Here is a 14,653-nt window from a genome sequence, read left to right as displayed (position 1 = left end):
ATTCATCTGTTTTTTTGCTGAACAAAATGTTACTCTCAAAGGGGAGGTCCTCCACCATAGCTTGGATTTACTTTGAAAATCCTGAGGAGTGAAGCCAAAAGCCCACCTCATGATGACTACTGAAGTCACCATGGTACAGGAAGCAGGATAAGACACAACAAGTGACACTTGGAGGGATTATCTTGCTGTGATCTTCCCTTTATTGAGGACAACCTGAAATTGTGGCCTGAGCTCCTAAGGGAGCTTGTTAGCAAATTCCGACAGCTTCTTATAATTAATAAAGTCGTATTTGAAATAAGGGACTGGTAATTTACTATCTGCAATTGTAGGCTTGCAAAAGAGAAACTCTTTTCCCCAAAGGAACGCTGGTTTTTTAGTGTCCTTGTTCAAAGGGGTAGACCAAGGCTGATGCAATCTGTTGTGCTCAGTGATAGCCTAAACTACTAGAGAATTTGGTGTGGAGTGGAAAAAATATTCCCTCCCATTAGGTGGAAGAAATTATCTTTTCTCCATCTTTTTGGAGTTGAAGTGCAGGTGGCTTGAGTGTCCCAAACTGCCTTCATTGGATCCAAAGTGGCATCACAGATAGGAAGCGCCTGTAGTCTGGAGGATATCCAGAAGCTTGTGAGTAGGGTCTTGAATTTCCTCTAGAGGAATCTGAAGAACCTCTCTGATTCTCTTCATGAGGTCAAGAAATTGTTTGTAATCATCAGGTTGTGAAGGTGAGGACAGCGTTACTGCCTCATCAAGAGATGAGGAAGAGAGAGCTGCAGGTGGATTGAGCAGCTCTGGTTAATTGGCCTATTCCCTTTCCTCACAGGACTCCTCAGGGAGCTAAGCCTTTTCCCCATGACATGCTCTCTGTCTGTATTCCTGCTCCGATTTACTGGAGTCTGGAGGTCTAAAGTAAGGGTCTGAAGCCCCAACATAGTCAGAATGTAGGCTTGAATGGGTACAAAGATGGTGCCCATGGGGAAGGGTGTCACTGGTCCTGGGACCGACAGACTGTCCTGCAGGAATAATAGGGCATCCATGAGGCTCTGGAACCTCTGTAAGGGCTAAAGTCAAGTCGATGCATTAGCCTCAATCTCAGCAGAGGAATACAGGTCCTTGGAATCTATGGGCAGATCCACAGGATCAGCAACTCATTATCAAAGCTGGTGGAAGGGACTATTAAATAATGTACTGACGGTGTAGGTACCTCTGTGAAAATCACTGGATCTGAGAGTAGTGATGACTCTGGGTTGGTATTAACCACTAGGTCCTCCAGGATGATAATGCTGGGTGTGGTGGGAGAATGAGAGGGGCTTCTGTCTGTAGCAGATGCCGACAATGCAGACTGGGGTCGGGTGTTAAGTTGTGGCACATCTTCTTGTGATGTGGAACCGCCACTGCAGAGGGAAATCATTCTCTTCCCTCCTTCACTGACGATAGAGTCAGACCTGCCTCTTGCATAGGTTGCAGTCTTTGAGTGTCCTCGGCTCTTAATGCCAAAGGTACTGGCCCATGCTCCATGGGAACTCCAGATGCACCCATATCAAGGTGTAGCGTCTCACCTGACTTAGAAGCTGTAGGGGAGGCAATCCTCTTCTTAGAGAGCTTAGATGGGGATTTCTCCCACTTCTTATTAGCGTGTTTTCTCCTACTCTCACTTTGTCTATGCCTGCTTGACCCTTTAGGTCTGGACTTTGACAATAAGGAACAAAGAAAAACTAGGTCCAGAAGGGCAGTAATAGGTGGATCCTGCTGATGTACAGTGGGGTCAGAAGGCCCAGAGTTGGGCTGTGGCCTCATGGACAGCTCCATCAAATGCCTCCTAAGTCAGAATTTGCAAAGGGTCATGTATGAGATGGAAATGAACAACAAGTCTTGCACTTGGATGGAACAAGAGACTCCCTGAGGCAATACAAGCAGGAAGCATGGAGATTACTAACTAGGAAGACCATGGGACAGGCCATGTAGGATTTAGAGCACAGAAGGTGACCCAAATGGTGGGAATACCGGGGATAGAACCTCCTATTCCCAAAACAGTCACTCACTAACTACACAAAGATAAAATCGATTTACAAGAAAACTTGAGTAGAAGGCAGGAATGCTAGCCAAGCTGTGGATCCTGTTGGAGTTTTGTCTTGGACCATGAGCAGTAGAGACAAACTGGAGAGGTGGTTGGTCTGCACCATCCTTACAACCTTGGTTTGGAGCTTAAGGAGGTGCAGTCATGGACCAATGGATATTGCTTTTGAAGAATCTTCCAGTCTCACGAGCATGGAGTGCATGTGCATCTACGGTGAATATCCACAGGGACCAGCCCTCGAAGAAAAACACAGCATTAAAGTTGCTATTCCCTGCTTTTTGCCTTCTCTTTCATTCCTCTGCTCAGCCTGCACACTGTGGTTATGGAAGTGCAAGCTCCCATACACCTGCCTTTCCCCTTTGCATGAATTACACATTTGAGGTCCTTCTATCCTCCTTCCTGCTGTCAGAGAGATAAAGGAAACAGATGGGCCACTGTCTGTAAAACACTTTGAAATCTTCATGAATGAAGATACTACATACACTAAAGCTATTATTATTACTACATTATTATTATTATTACTACTACTACTACTACATTATCCAGTTAGATGAACTTGCCTTTATTGATGAATACCATCCAGTGAACCATCTCAAGGCCAATTGTAAGCTCCCCACATGACAGTAAAAGCAGGTCTTTGACAAATCACTCTGTCCATACACATGAAGAGACTTGTGTATGCAGAGGAATGGTGACAGATGTTAGCACTGGATAAAACCAGTGCAGATCAGCCTCTGCCACCTTAAATGACTGTTCTTGGGCCAGCAGAAAGTGTAAGCACTAGTTGATCTCTAGCATAGTATTTGTCCAATCAATAATAGATAATAGATAGATTTTTGAAGATGTCTAGTATATGGAAGTATACGGAAGATGGCTAGTATACGGAAGATTTTGAAGATGGCTAGTATACGGATTTCAGTTTATTTATTTTCAGCTATGACCACTAGGTCTACCAATATGTTTCTGATTGCAGACGGAGCCCTGGTGTGATGGTGTGGTCTGTAAATGCATTTGGAGATATTAAGGTGTCTAGAGTTCACTGTGAGTTGCAGGGATACACTTACCTCTCTCTCCTGGTCTTTTCTAATTTGTCTTTCAAGATCATGATCTCTTTTTTGAGGGCAAGCTGTTGGCTCTCTGCATCCCGCAGTTCTTTCTTCAGAGTTTTGATTTCATTAGTATGTATTATTTCTCGTTTGGATAGTTCCTCTTCATAGAAAACACTCTTCTTTTCCAACTCAGCCTTTAATTTGGTGATTTCTTGCTGATGTTCTGTGCTGCTCACCCCTGGAGAGCGACCAACTTGCTTTTGCTATAAAAGGATCATCTCAAAATTAGTTTTCTTGTACTGCAGACCACCGAAAACACATTCTTAATAATAACAACTCAATCTTGATATACACAAGCTGATGTTTATACAAAGGCACACTGTGTGAGTATAATTCATACAATAGATTACAGTTAAATATATATATTTATCTCAACTGCTTAAAAGTCAGTGTCAGAGTAGAATCAGGACTGATACTCCTCTCTTTACCAGTGAGCCAGTCACTTAAATATAGTATAATTTTCAGATCCTTGTATGATGCAGTTATACTACCATTTTAAATGTAACAGGCCACATCCTGGCATTCTTTTATATGCAGCCAAAAAAAGATCACAGGGTCTGATTCTTGTATAACCCAGTCCTGGTTCCCCTTTAATCTTCTGAGCTCACAAATCTGGAAGGTTTATAGCATCATATTGAGTGACAGTATGGATTAGGGGTGGGAGGGCTAGAGTCCAGGGTGCAGAGTCCACATATTTTAGCATGTCCTCCTCTGATTCCCTACACACACACTCCCTTGCTTGAATTCCTAGCAAGTGCAATTTGTGGAGGCAGTTACATGTGGACAGTGCAGAAACTCCAGTGCTGGTCAGAGTGCAGGTGCCAAGTACCTTTGATTGCATCGTTTTGCAACTCTTTGGTCAGTAATAGCAAAAAGCATCAGAATATGGCACATCATATTTAATTTATTTGTATCACAGCATAAATGCTAAACAGCAAGAAATAGAATTGCTTCACTCTGTCTCAGTCTGAGTGCTGCAAAGCTGTTTGTCAAGATTTTCTGCTACTTGACTGCTCCTTAAATATTGCTTAACTTAGTTTTGAATGCAAGAGGTCAGTCCTGCACCCACTGAAGTAAATGGGAGTTTTGCCATTGACTAATGTGGGAGCAAGATCAGGCTCAAAATCAGTGCAGCCCATTTGACTGACAATATTAATAATCTTCTGCTATTTTAGCATTAAAACCCAACACTCATTTTCAGTGCAAGAGTACTTTTCAAATAAAAACCATGTGCCAATTCTTTTTTAATACCTCCTGAAAACTGTGTTTTTTATATTTAAATATATATACAACTCATTTAATAAAGCAGCACTGTACTTCAGAAAGTGCAATTCTACTAGAGACCTTTTCTTTAGGATGACTGAAACTGGCCTTATGCCTTTTAATGTACCTGAGGTGTTTGGGTAGCTGGTTATAATCGCATTTTGTATCATGCACTGTTTGATGCTGACTGAGAATATCCTATCAGCTTTACTTCTGCTGATGCTTAAACAGAACTTGGTAGCTGCATGCTGTCCAAGAAAGTTCATATGATTTGAATACAAGCACTGCTGGACACCTCAAGAAAAAATGGGCCTTGCAACTAGTGTTAGCATGAGAATGCAGAATCCATGAAATATGCAGTTCCAGATATTTATAATATCACAAGATTTTATCTAACTCAGCCAGAGCAAAACAAAAATGATTTATTTTGATATTCGATCTACATGGGGACACTCAGGAAAATTAATCTGAATTCACAAAGATTGTGAATTTCAAGTGGATTAATTAAACTGCATTAAACCCCTATATCATCACTCTTACTCAGAATTAAAGTAGCCTTAATTTGGTTTTGTTTAAGTCACTTGTCAATTTCTCACTTTTAATTATTTTGGAATAACTTTCCTGGATGTCCCTATGTAGACAAGCCTTACAGGCGAAATCTGGCCTCAACACATGGAGCTTGTCTGGGGAATGGGGAAGTGGTCCTGCTTAAACATGGCTCAGGGTAGTCCTATGTAGAAGAAACTGTGGAGACACACTACCAGGCACAAATCAATAACCATTTAACTGCTTTGTTGCTGCCTAACATGCTAGTTTAATTTCAGTGTAGCCCATAGGCAGCAGATACAGCATGTCAGATGCTCCTCCACTGTAACCTCATGTAGCAGGTACATAAAAAAATTTGACTCTAATTTCAGTGATATACCAGTGCATCAAAACAACACTAGCCCATAGCGCAGATGCTGTTGTGAAAGACAAAGGGGAGCATGAGCAATTATGCATTTTTAATAGCTTAAAATTAAACTACAGGTCAGCAGTGAAATAAGTCAATAGAAAATAAATGTTGAGCTGGCCTGAGCTTGATCTCCAGCTGTGTCTGTGTAACATTTGTTGACTGCACAAATGGTGCAACTATGGTGTATCCATTTGACCTATATACATATTTGTACATAGATGTTTGAGAATTTGAATAGTTTCTCTCTCAACTAAGGCAAATACTACCTTATTTCATCAAGATGCTGTGAAGCCAACTATTTCAAAATGTTATCAATATTATTAGCAATGTTACAAAATGTACTGAAGCATAAGTATACTATTGTGGCTCTAGTTGCAACTCCATAGTTAAGAATGCATTGAGTTCTGCACTTAAGCATAGGGAGCCATCACAAAAACTGCAGTAATATTAAATAGGTAAAGAGGCAAAACCGTAAAGATTTAAGGATGGTCACTTTATGTCAGGGTCCTTTTCCTTTATCTGCTCTGAACACAATGTTTAAAAATAATCTCAAAAGATTTTCTACTTGGCTTCAGAGAGATTATCCTTTAGTGATGCTGCTATAGTTTGCTTGGTTTGTTTCAGGGCATGTATCTATTTCCCTTTGCAGATTAATTATGATCTGTGGAGAGAAAAATCAAGGATCTTACCAGACCTAGTTACGTCAAGAATCCAAACTTGTGACACAAAGGCTTTTAAACATGTGATTTAAAGGTTTGTGGTTATAAAAGGCTGCCTGATGCAACTTGATAGGGAAGATGAAATATCATATTTAAGCTGAATAGGCACACTTGGTCATACCATTTTTGTTTATATTATTATTTTTCTTAATCTAATAATCTGTTGTTGCTCAGGCAGGCCACAAAAGGCATGGAGCTGGGAATTTCAGTATAAACACAGTTTAAATATTTAACATGCATAATTTATATATTTAAAATCTGTTTACAATGTTGCCATCCCAAAAGGCCTGGGAATATGTACAAAAATATTAATAAAAAATTCATGCAATACATAAATGGGGCTGATATTCAAAACCTCAGTCTCCCAACTCAGACTCTCCCACCACACCTTGCAGTTCACTTCATCTTTCCCTTTCTCCTCCCCCATCACAGAAAAAAAGGTTGGGGAAATAGATCTAGTTTGAAATTCTATTGACATTACTTTAACATACAAACACAGTGAAAATTATTCAGCAATATAAAAAGATAGGGATTTTAATTTTTGTTGGAAAAGACAGCACAAGGTATTTCCATTTAGATCTACAGCAATAAACAGAAAGAGGAAGAGCCTATAAAATGTCTAGAGAAATATACTGGTAAAAGTAGGAGCAATACAATCAAATTATTTGGAAATAGAAAAATGACTCCTGAATATTATTTAAAGTTACCTTTGATGGCAATACAATCTTTGTTTTATTATGTTACTTTTATCTCTACTATTTTCAACATTAAATTTTGGTTATGATTACAAAAATAACTAAAAATGATAACCCATTTCTGCATGTATCTTCTCCCTACATGTCATCCGAGTCATTATCTGGTCAGTTTGCAAACACAAATGAGTTTTCATGACTGTCAGCACTACAGAACCCACAGAGCTGTTGCAGAGTAAGCTATGTTCTATATGGCCTCATGCATCATCCACAATTACCATCTAAATTCTGATGCCAGACTCTCGATTACTGATGAAGATACATGAAGCAGAAGGAACACAGCTTCATTTCCAGATGGAAGGCTGGATTTGCAGCACGATCAGCTTTATGAATCCTGGGTTTGGGACAAACTGATTCTCCTAAGGCCTAAGTTCTGTATTTTATTTAGGGAAGGAAGGCAAAATGAATAAATATGAGCAAAAGAGTTTGTGAACAGTGTCTTGATGATGGTAAGGGTCCCACAGAAATCAATGGCAAAACAATTATTCATGGATTTTAAGGCCAGAAGGGACCATTATGATCATCTAGTCTGTCCTGCCTAACACAGGTCATAGAATTTCACCCAGCAGTTCCTGTATCAAGCCCATAACTTCACAGGGAACTACGACAACATACATTTTGGGAAGATGTGCTATCTTGATTTGAAGAGTTAAAGTGATGAAGACTCCACCACTCTTAATAAAATGCTCCAGTGGTTAGTTACCTTACTAACTTAAACAGGAACAAGATTTTTCCCTAAATGCACACTCACCCTCATGTGGAAACCAGAAAACCAATTTGTTCCTAATCATCAAGTATGAAGCAAATATCTTCAAAAAGTGGAACCCCTACAGAGCATGCTACAAAACACTACACCACACCAGGAGATAACATTTGTGCTTTGAATTAAACCCCTGATCCTGAAAACACTAACACAGGTGAGTAATCCCATTGAAATCAATGGGACTATTTAAATGCATAAAGTTATTCTCACACTTAACATGTTTGCAGAACTGGGACCTACATCTCCATGCTTGGCTGAGATATGTAACGATACATTCAAAAATTTTCCTTTACTGGAACATCAGTTAGTATCAGTTATTAGACATTTGGCTTAAATATATCTGAATATCCAATCATAAAGTAATGTTCAAAACATCTCCATAGATGTGCTGATTAAGTTTGTTTGCAACTACTCACTAATGCCAAAAAAATCAATCAAACATTACAAACCCATTCTTTTGACTTGTAAGGTGAGCAAATAATTATGGAAGTCATTGACTAGGAATAAATACAAAAAACAAAGGTATCCCTATGACAGAGATGCTCCTCTAAACATAGCTAATGTTTAGCATGAGAAGGTGGTACTGGTTAAAAGTTTTCAATTGTGGGAAGTTTTGTTTTTCACGTAGGCTTTCAGAGACAATGTTAACTTGCCTTTAAGTTCAATAAAGAATGAGGTCACAAATTCACAATACCCTCTTGTCCTGTGTCCGAAAACAATTTTACAGCTCAAATCCAAGCTGGCTATTAACTTTAAAGGCATTGAAACAAAAAAGACTAACCTTTAGTCCTTCCAGTTCACTCTCCAGCTGTTTAGAGTACTGCTCACTTCGTTCACGCAATTTCCTATCCTTCGATGCCTCAGCAGTTGCAGCTTCAGCATGAACTTCCAGCTAGAAAAAAGTGCAACACATCCTTATTCTTCCAAAGTTATATTTTTTGGTGTAACAGCTGAATTTTCAATATTAGAGTGAAAAATTCAAGTCCGTAAGAGAAATTGAATTGTGTATATGAAATGACAATCAAGTGAATAAAGAGAAAAAGATTTACAGACTAGATCTTAAATATATTTTTAAAGGGCAATGAAGTAAGCATGACTTACTTGTATGAAAACCCTCCACATATAATTACTACCTCAAGGACTCTTCAAACTCCTTTTGACTACTTACTTCTTTTTTCAGTCTCTCTGTTCTGCGTAACTCTTGCCTTAAGATTTCCACCTTTTGCATCACTACGTCCATCTCTTCCTCTTTATCTCGGACCTGGCGGGTAAGTTTCTGTTTTTGGGAGTGCAAGTCTGTCAGCCGGTCATTCATCTCTGAGAACTCCTGCATGGCCAGTTTCCGCTGGCTGTGTGCATCTTTTAGCTCTTTGGTTTGGGATTTTAATCTCTCACTAGACTCCATCAGTTCCTACAGTTAAAAAAAAAGTTATAAATCTATAAAGCTTTCTGACCTTAGATATGTGCATGAGGGTTTCACTGATGTGAATGGGAACCATATATATGCATCCAAGGACAGAAAACTGGTAACAATATATGACTCGGACCAGGTGCATGGAGTGAACCATGAAAATTCTTTGTAAAAGTAGTGGGCCAGATTATGGTCCACTGAAGTCAGTGGAATTGTATCAACCTATACCAACTCCAAATTTGGCAACTCGGTAGGTCCAAAGCAAAGGCTTTCAATACCTCTGAGATCTAATTGAATAGTAAATACATGATATTTGGCTTTAGTTTCCAGTACCATGTAACTTAAGTAAAAAAAAACAGTTGAATCATTAATTTATTTTAGCTGTCAAATAAAAAATTCAGTGTTAAGTGCATGAAAACAAACCCTCAGGAAGTCAACCTCCACACAGCCATTATAACTTCCATAAACTTAGGAATGGAAGGATTCAATTATCATCAGTAAATGTCAGTAAAATGACAATTTCACTGTACATACACAAACCTACAAAATGTTTCCACTTATAATCATCAAAATTTACAGATAGGCCAAGTAAGAAAAATGCTGGTTGAGCATTTATTAGAGTTTGATTTAAGGATATTTACTTTGTATAGTTTGACATGTGATATTGAAAGTTGTGTTTTAACCCTTACAAAGCTTTAACTTTTTGAATCTCAATATCAGCTGCTGTTAGATAATTATAGTGACCACACCTTGCAACTGTGAAAGTTTAAATTGGTAAAAATGAAAAAATATGCTTAAAAATAAACATTGATATTATTGGTTGAAATGATAAAATAATAAAAATCAAAGGATGCCAAGCCTATATATATTATACCACAATATCGAATACTGCAGCAAGTAACACCAACACAAGTGAATTATCCCTTTAAAGGAACACAGGTATATAGGGAAGTCTATTTTCTATGGATATATCTATAAGATAACAACTCAGCTTGACAGAGCTTAGAGTAAACTCTAAGGATAATATACCTCAGCTACTGGGATAAGACTGAGAGTCCACAACAGTTTGGCTCGATGTCATTAAACAATCAAAGTGGACCAGTGCAGAAAGAGTAAGGCAAAGAGAGCCCGAGTATGCATGCAACAGGGATTAGAGGGAAAAAATATTTTGCAACTTTTCTGGCTACACAAAAAGTCAAGAGCATTTTCCAAATTTTCTAGCATATTAAAGGAGCCTTAATAACCAGTACAGTCATGAGGAGAGAGATGGTCTCTCAGGCAGATATGTAGAGCCCAATGCACTGAGGGTTTTATAGGTCATAACTAACATCTTTAACTTCACTTAGCAAATTAGCACCAAAAGCAGAATCCAGGGCATTAATTTAATGTATTCATGGTGAGAGACCCTGTTTAACAAGCAGGTTTGCATATTCTGCACCCACCTCCTTTTTCCAAGTTGATTTAAGGTATAGCCCCATGTAGAGTTCATTGTGAAAAGCACATATTTATAGCAGCAAGATCTGCATACAATATTCCTGGAGGAAATTCTGTGCCACTGTGCAGGTGCGGAATTCATGTCATCCACAGTTTTCTTTGCTTCCCCACAGAAAAACGACTTCTGAGTGGAAGCAAAGGGAAACGGCATGAGTGGTCACTCGCCCCCACCCCTGCCCAGAAGCCCAGAGCAGCTGACAGATATGTAAATCAGCACTAGGGGGCCAAGGGAGAGATGACTGGGCAGGCATCTGGGAGAAGATGTCAATCACCACCGGGGAGGAGGGGCTGCACTGGGCGGGCATGTGAGCGAGCAAATGAGGGAGACTCTGTCCCTCTGACTCTGTCCTCCTTGACGTGGAGGGGCAGGGCTTGGGGTGTTTGGAGGTAGGCATGAGGCAGGCTCTGTCCCATCGGGCAGCCTGCCTACTTAGTTGTTCCCTTTCTTGTTAGTGAATTGTTCCCTTTCTTAATTGTTCCCCCAGGAGCATAAAACAAGTGTAAAAGTTTTAAGGGCTCCTTTACATTGTCAGTGTGTTGTAAAGGAGCCTTATTGTAAATGACAGTATGGCCTTATAAATGCTTATCGTGCTTCAGTGATTAGAACTGGTCTAAATTTTTGGACTGAAAAATTTTCCTATCAAAATGTGCTCCATGAACTGTTTATTACTACTAACCTTTCTTGAGATGATCAGTAGCCAACAATCAAAGAGTCTGATTTCTCAGCCCTCACTTGCTCTTCAGTTGCCTATGATATAATACTGAGTATATGGCTGCAAATATTTGTTGACTAATAACTAGAAATAAAGGGTCAAACCTAGCTACATCACTGTTAGGCAAAGGGGCTTGGGGATTTCCTTCAATGCTCCCTACTCCCATTCTCCACCCATTGTATTGTAGTTAAATAAATTACCAAAATAATTGAAACTGGTGTTATTTTGACAAATAAAATATGCCGAATTTTGAAGAATTTTAAAATATTGCGAGCAGAATTTTTAATTTTTTGGCACAGAATTCCCTCTGGGAGTAATACAATGTAATCTCCCGAGCAGATATAGAAGAATAAGGGGAAGACGAAAAGAAATGGCAATGGTGAAAAATATTGATTTTTTTCCCCTCCCAAATTATTACATCCTAAGATTTGCAGATTTTCCTTCTCCTGAAAGTGTCCATGTACCACAAAGCCAATATCTCTTGAATAGGTAGAGCAACATTTCCCACTACACTCACCAGACTTCAGATTAAATTCCTACTCTGTAGTCATTCATCTATGCTTTGCCTACTAACAGTTATAATGATCACTTTAATCTGAGGCCAAGAAAGGCTTTCTGTGCAGCCAACATGGAGATCACTTCATGGATCTGTTTAAAGTCTGGAATCAATCTGCCAGGACCGCCCATATGACAGTACACATAAAGTTTTAAATAATCTCTTTGTGTAAAAATAAAGAATCAAAATGCAGATGAGTGATACATTTGTATCACCTTCTGGATTAATTTTACTCTGCAAATGAGATATTAAGACAACTCTCATTTTAAGAAAAATAAAAAGTAAAACTGGTTTTACTGTCTAGAAAGGTATCTGACAAATCACTTTTTACCTTATTAAGATCCTCTCTCTCTTGCTTCAGTGCTCTGATTTGTTTCTCAAAAGCCTTGATTTGTCTGGAAGCATCATCCAATTCTCGTCTTGCAGAACTGGCCTCCTCCAGTTGCTGTTCCAGCTGACCGGAATCTAAAAAGAAAAGGTACTGCTAAATAGGTGCGGGGAAATCATGCCTGCTATCCAATAGCGTAGAGTCTGGCTAGCCAAAACTATTTTCATTTACGTTCCTTTATGCAGGTAGCATGACAAATGTAATCTCAAACTACTAATGATTGCTGCGGTTGGTGTTTTGGGGTCTTTTTAAAATCTATGTTTTTTTATTGCCATGTTTGGTTTTAATGTGATGGAACAGTGATATACATTGTCATTTTATCATGTGATATGGCAAATAATGTTTCATTTAATAATTTAATACAGTATGATATGTCTCTTTAGTTATTGTACACTGGGATGTAGCATATTACTGGACACATATCAAATTACATTATATCCTAGCATGTTTTTTCCCCCTCAAACAAAAAGATGTTTCTTCTGTTGATGATATTCAAATTATTTTCAGATGGTTTTATTTCTAAAGTTAACACCATTTGTTGTTTATGTGACCTGCTTTGTTTATTAGCACTGTAACTACAAGAAGGCACATATTTCTGAAAGTGGTTTCTTATAAACTGTTACTCACTTAGAAAACAAAAATAATTTTTCAAAGCATATCCATATTATGTCAAATATAAAAGTATACCCAAAAATTACAACTTCAGAAGCAGAATTGCAGAAAGTATAATAGGCCACTTAGAAGTTTTTGAAGGAAAGGAAAATACATCACAAACTAATTCCCGTTGTTTGCTACCTCTTAAAAGTGTATTTGTAGATATATACACAACTGTGGGTTAAATCCTGGCCTATGAAATCAATATGAGTTTTGCCGTTCACTTGGACGGGGCCAGGATATCATCCCTATATGCTTGTATTTACATAGTACAAACAGAAACACACACACACACACACCTTTAATAAAAATCAGGAGACCTTACTTTTACTATATTTTCAGAAACAGAACCTCAGCAGCCTGGCTCTTAGAGCAACCAAATACACAAACAAATACAGACCGTTTTTAAGAGCTTCAAGTTTTGGAACAAGGATTTTACAGGCAGATGAATAACCATTAATTTTTATCCCTATAAACACTCACTACCATTTTAATTTGTTGACTCTTGTTTAAAACTTTAAAAGAATGCACTTAAACTACAGATACAGCTCAATGCCAGAAATTATTAACTGCCTGTCTCATGTATTCTACTCTGAAGTCAGCAGCACAAGAAAGTTTATATGCAGCTATATTGAGCCAAGATAAATCTCTCTTCTTTGTGTGAACTACTTTGTTCCATAACTCTATTTTCTTTTTTCTGATGCTATTCTTTATATATTTGGCAATATTAAGGATTCCTCAAAGTTTTCTTCTATGTGAGTTAGAGAACAAAAAAATTTTAACATTGATCTCAAAAATTGAAAGCATATGTTGGGTTGTCATTTCCTGGAAGACTGAATAGACAAAAATGTCAAGATTTACTAAGGTCTCATTGGGGAGAACCCTGAATCTGACATAATTCTGTATTGGTTTTCACTAACTATCTTCAATAGGTGCTCATTATCATCACACTACTAGACGAGGCAAGAAAGCAGGTAGAAGACTTGAACCAAAAACTGGTAGCAACATTTTAATGATAAACAATAACTCTTCATCCCGTCATTCCACTGGATGCTAACACTTTCATTGCTACATACAAAATATACATTACAGGCTTAATTCATTAGTCATAGAGATGGGCCCAAACCACAAAGAGTGTATCTGAACTTTCTTAAAATTCAGAGGCTTAGGGTTTGTGTTTAGAGATAAGGGCCAACGAGGATGTGTTCAGATGTGCGTATTTGGTTTGGGCCCATCTCTTCTCAATAGCCAAGTTTTATAATCTATGTTGTAAATAAAAGCATATGAAAACACCTTCAGTGCAGCATTTCTCTTCCATCACAAACTTTTACTGGATGGGATCAGATTAGTCAGAACATAAGGAACAGCCCAGAACTTTCTATACTGCAACAATTGGACCAGACAAGGCATTAAGTATACATTAGAGGGGAAAATCATGCGTTGGCGGGGGACAGATTAGGTGACCCAATAGCTCTTTTTTCTCTCTTATTTCTGTAATCATACTCTATTCACAACAAGTTGGACAGCTATTTTGCCTCTCTTTTTGTTAATACCTTTAAGTTTTTGCCTGAGCAGTTTAAAAATGATCAATGCCAACCAGACAGAGGGGCACATTATGTATGTACAAGTAAATACACATCTACTTACTTAAGTGATGTGCAAAATAATAAACTGAAAACTATTAATGGATAAGTAGAGTACTGAAAGAAAAATCTCCTCAGGGTTAACTGCCAATTCCCTCCATTCAAACCAGCCCAATGAGACTAACCATGCTGGCTGAATGCCAGTGGAGGATCACCTTA

General features: G+C 38.4%; 1 protein-coding gene across 8 annotated transcripts in view; it reads right to left on the bottom strand.

Annotated features, from left to right (window-relative positions):
- CDC42BPA (CDC42 binding protein kinase alpha) overlaps positions 1 to 14,653 on the bottom strand; it is a 333,741-nt gene that overhangs the window by 100,850 nt on the left and 218,238 nt on the right. For all 8 annotated transcript variants that reach the window (XM_067564840.1, XM_067564839.1, XM_067564837.1 and 5 more), the window contains 4 exons: positions 12,141 to 12,274; positions 8,804 to 9,046; positions 8,417 to 8,527; positions 3,139 to 3,386 (listed from right to left, as the gene is read on the bottom strand). In XM_067564840.1, the coding sequence (XP_067420941.1) occupies positions 3,139 to 3,386; positions 8,417 to 8,527; positions 8,804 to 9,046; positions 12,141 to 12,274 (736 nt within the window). The remainder of the gene's footprint in view (positions 1 to 3,138; positions 3,387 to 8,416; positions 8,528 to 8,803; positions 9,047 to 12,140; positions 12,275 to 14,653) is intronic.

Source organism: Emydura macquarii, unplaced genomic scaffold (assembly GCF_026122565.2).
Source record: "Emydura macquarii macquarii isolate MOO-44397 ecotype Brisbane River unplaced genomic scaffold, CSIRO-AGI_Emac_v2 contig_2676, whole genome shotgun sequence".
Classification (NCBI taxonomy): domain Eukaryota; kingdom Metazoa; phylum Chordata; order Testudines; family Chelidae; genus Emydura; species Emydura macquarii.
This window is presented reverse-complemented; position numbering and strand designations above follow the sequence as displayed.